This window comes from Vigna umbellata, chromosome 1 (assembly GCF_029865625.1).
Source record: "Vigna umbellata cultivar VRB3 chromosome 1, Vumbellata_1.0, whole genome shotgun sequence".
NCBI lineage: Eukaryota > Viridiplantae > Streptophyta > Magnoliopsida > Fabales > Fabaceae > Vigna > Vigna umbellata.
Window position 1 is genome coordinate 95,919,707 of NC_142165.1, and position 4,132 is coordinate 95,923,838.

The 4,132-nt window shown below is 35.9% G+C and overlaps 1 protein-coding gene across 1 annotated transcript; it reads right to left on the reverse strand.

The window, feature by feature from the left end:
• Positions 1-460: 460 nt before the first annotated feature.
• Positions 461-3,319, reverse strand: LOC148206914 (F-box protein PP2-A12-like). The gene is made up of 3 exons (XM_088104914.1): positions 2,828-3,319; positions 2,575-2,693; positions 461-1,201 (listed from the first exon to the last, which is right to left on the reverse strand). Exons 1-3 carry the CDS (start codon positions 3,128-3,130, stop codon positions 772-774), a joined length of 852 nt encoding a protein of 283 aa, XP_087961040.1. The 5' UTR covers positions 3,131-3,319; the 3' UTR covers positions 461-771.
• Between the last annotated feature and the right edge of the window lie 813 nt (positions 3,320-4,132).

Here is a 4,132-nt window from a genome sequence, read left to right on the forward strand (position 1 = left end):
GTAATTTTCAAATTTACTGTAGAATCAATTGTGGCACTAATACGAAATCAAAAAAAGAAGGTGATAGAATATCATTTTCACGCCACTGAATTATCGTGCAAGCTCTAGATCAACCAAACAATGTCGACGATAAGTTAAAGCAAAGGAGACCGGTTTACAGTATGCTAAATCTATACTGAATTAATGTTTACAAACTTAATATTGGTTGCGTCTTACTTTGCAAACTGACTTTTCAAAAATAACCCTCTTTCTTTTTCATTTTAAACTAAATTCCAAGGGTTAGAATATGTTACAACCCCTTTTTTAATAGGATCCGGTTGAAGACCAAACAAGAGATTTTTCAGTTGTATGTCCGTGAACATACGTTGAGGTTTCTCGTAACAGAAAACCAAGCATGGGAACAAGTAGAAAGGAATACCAAATTTCAAGTAAACTATAAACTATGATCAACGTTAGTCCATAGACTAAAAAAGTAGTCCAGTTTTTTTCGTTTACTTCAAGCATGATCAACATTTCATTGTCATCAAATGGTCACTTTTGTTCCATCTGCAGAAAAAAAAATATAATATTCTGCACCAACATGGTTGAGATAGAATGTTCGAGATAGTCTTCCAGACTAAATAACCAGACATTGATCGATATGTACATCAACTCCTGGCTTCTACAAAATTCTTAATTAAACCTTAAAGAACCATACTAAAAACTCGATTCTCTATTCCTCCTGACGCGGCCTACGCTCTAGTATACAATTATATATACTTGTCGACAAGGTTAAGAGCTATTTAAAAATGCTTTAACCTTTCTGAATTCACTTGGATATATGAGCACAGAATCTAAACAGAGCCCTCCTTTTGTATGAGTACAGTCAATTTGAGTCATAGAGAATTTAACTTTTGTTGATGCATTACCATTCTCGACAACAAAATCGCCTGCATGGTAAAAGGCCCATTTACCTGGTCCATTCAGAAAACACTGGGATGTAACATACTGGCCATCTGAAGTCCATAGCTGGAATCGAACAGGCTTTACATCCCACCCATGAACATGCTCTGTGTTGCAAACTCGCCGGCCAAATCTTTTGGAGGCTCGTCCTAGATGTATTCTGTAGAATATGCTGTATCTCCCAGCAGGAAACGGGAACTCAACATCTCCATCCACTTCAAACCACCAGATCTGCTGGAGGTACGCAACACTGTTGAATCTGCAAATCAAGGAGATAACATAGGTTTTACTCCAAGGTTCTATTAAACCAAATCAACAGTTAAACTATATTTATTTTGCAAATAAACTACTTGACAGAGATTGCAACTTGCATCATCAACCAAAATAACAATAGCAAATGAAGCATATCCTTCACAACATCACAAGTCAGAGAACAACTTTCAGCCAACACTAATCAATACCAAAAGCTACAATACATACCAGAACCATAATATATACACACAACCACCAATACAAAGACTCTGAACATGGAAAATATATACACATAACCACCAAATTTTCTAGGTGATAAATTATAAAACATGACCACATTATTGATACAGTGGTCATGAATTTAGATTGTGGTCTCAACTATAACTGCAACCACAGTACCAAGTTCTAAGGTTTTAGTTCTCTGCAACAGAAAAGACTCGTAAGATTTACACATGTCTGCAATATCCCACAACATTACAGTTTTTTAGATTGTGGCAACAACAGTAATTAAAAACCTTATACAATCTTACACAATCCCAGTTAGCCCACTTTATTTTATAGTTCACACAAAAAATTTCTGGAAATGAATCATTTCATTGAACTCATCCCATGGTTGAAGTGATTGAATGATCCCAATGACTACAAAAGTGTAAAAGGAAGAGTTATATGTATATCACAGAATAAGAATGACTTTTAGCAAAAAATAGTGTCACTTTGAATAGTGTGGGTGTGTGTATACATATAAAGTCTCCATAACAGAGGGGGAAACACAAATATGCCATTGAACTGTAATTATAAACTAAAAAGTCAGCAAAGTAAAGAATCACAATAAACAATGGAGAATGGAACACGAATAACAACATAAATACGGATGTTACTCATATCAGAACTTAGGTGTATGGTATAACATACTGGGAATTGAATTGATTGTAATTTTGGATACTTTTATATAACTTCCCGATTCCCAGGGTTTTTAAATTTAACATCAAGATTATTTGGGGTTTCCTTAAGAATTGCTATGTCACGAGTTCTGAGAATCTAGGGTTCGCCTGATTGAGCAAGTGAAACATTGTAAGGTGGAAATAACTCAGGATGGTAGTGATTATGAAGCAAACTAGCAATCCGGAGTGAAAATGAGTTGACATTTGATTTTCCCCCTTTCCACGATCCAGTAGGACCAAACAGACCCCAACCCAATTCTATTTTCCCCCTCCAATTCCCCGTTTTCTTATCTATCATCCCATCACTAATTTTTCTCACCCCTCCTTCAAACAGCAAATCATAATTTGGAAGGCCAGCCTAATTAAAATATAAATCGATAAATAAAAAATAAAAAGGGACAAGTATTCCAATGCGTATAACTAGGAGAAGAAAAGTGACCTAGATTCCTCGGTGGGGATATGGTTCCAGTATCTTCTATCATCAATCCCGGTTATGGACAATCCCTTGGCCGAAACGCACAAACACAGCTTACCCGTGCTCCGATCCAGCCACACTTTCTGCACAAAAACACAACTATCTCAACTCCACTTCCTCTCACATCAAACCACAAACCAATAACAATAAAAAAAAAATCAACACGGCTTATAATTATTAATTAATTAATTAATTAATTAATCAATTGATCCATTACCTTGGTGCCATCATCAAGAGAATTGAGTCTGCAAAGCCTGGCGTAAATCCCCCTCTTCCCCAAATGAGAGGGGAAATCATCGAAGATGCGGCGGAGGAGGACGGAGTAATTGGACGGCAGCTTGGACTCCCAGACGAAATCCGCGGAGGAAGCACCGCGGAAGGCACGATTGAGCGTAGCGAGCTTGCAAATCTCGGGAGGGTTCATGTAGGTCATGATCTCAGCCACGCAGCTCTCGGGCAACTCGCCCAAACCGTACTTGGGCGCCGATTCCGATGGCGGAGACGAGAATCGCAGACCCATCAATCAACGTTAAAGGAAAGGAGAAGGAGAATGGAAGCAGTGGTGGCGAGTGGGTTGGCTTAGGGTGTTGGGTTTTCGACGGAGATGTCTCCGAGTTGGTGTTGTAATTGCAATTGTAATTTGTAATTTGTAGCTGGCTCGGTTCTGTGGGTTTGTTGGTTTGTTTGTTTATGCGAGACAGCGTGATCTGACTAGGACTTGACGAGAAGCATTTCACAGTTATCCACCACCCTCCTTCCTCTTCGCCCCGAAAATCCCTAACAATTACCTTAATCCCACCAAAACTTTTTAATATTCGGATAAGTTTTTTATTCATTTATTTTTCATTCAAATCAACATTAATGTTTACAGGTTTTCTTTGGTCAATTTTGCGGTAATTAATTTCAAATTGTCAACCGCGTCAATACCATTTCTTTTAATAACTTATCTTAATTACTACTTATTTCCCTTCCAATTGAAATTAAAATATTTTAAAGTCTTCAAGTTTTAGGACCTTCTAGAAAAATAAAATGGAAATCCACATACGTTCTATAAATTTTGGCTACATTTTTTTCCATTTATAATATAAAAAATAAATATAAGTAGACTTAAATAATTTGTTTGGTAACGTTCTAATTTGTATTAGTTTTGTTGAGTTTAATTTTTTTTACTAATATGTTTAAATAGTTAATGATACCGTTTATATTGTGATTCATTATTATAAGGTGAATGTTTTTATTTTAGATATATTTCTTTCATTTTTTTTAATCACTTATTATTTTTTTTATTTTCTTCTCCACTTTCGTTAGGGTACTGAAAATCTAAGTGTGAATCTAAGTATTACATTAGACAAAAATGAGAAAGTAGAATAATATATAAAGATAAAAGATCCATTAATCCATTGACGTAAGATTTTGGATAAATAGTGGTGTCAATAACTTATGTAGTTGGACTCAAATCTCATTGTTGTTGTGTTTTTTCGGTGAATCTCTTCTTTGTTAAATCCAACCGTGATATCGGAGT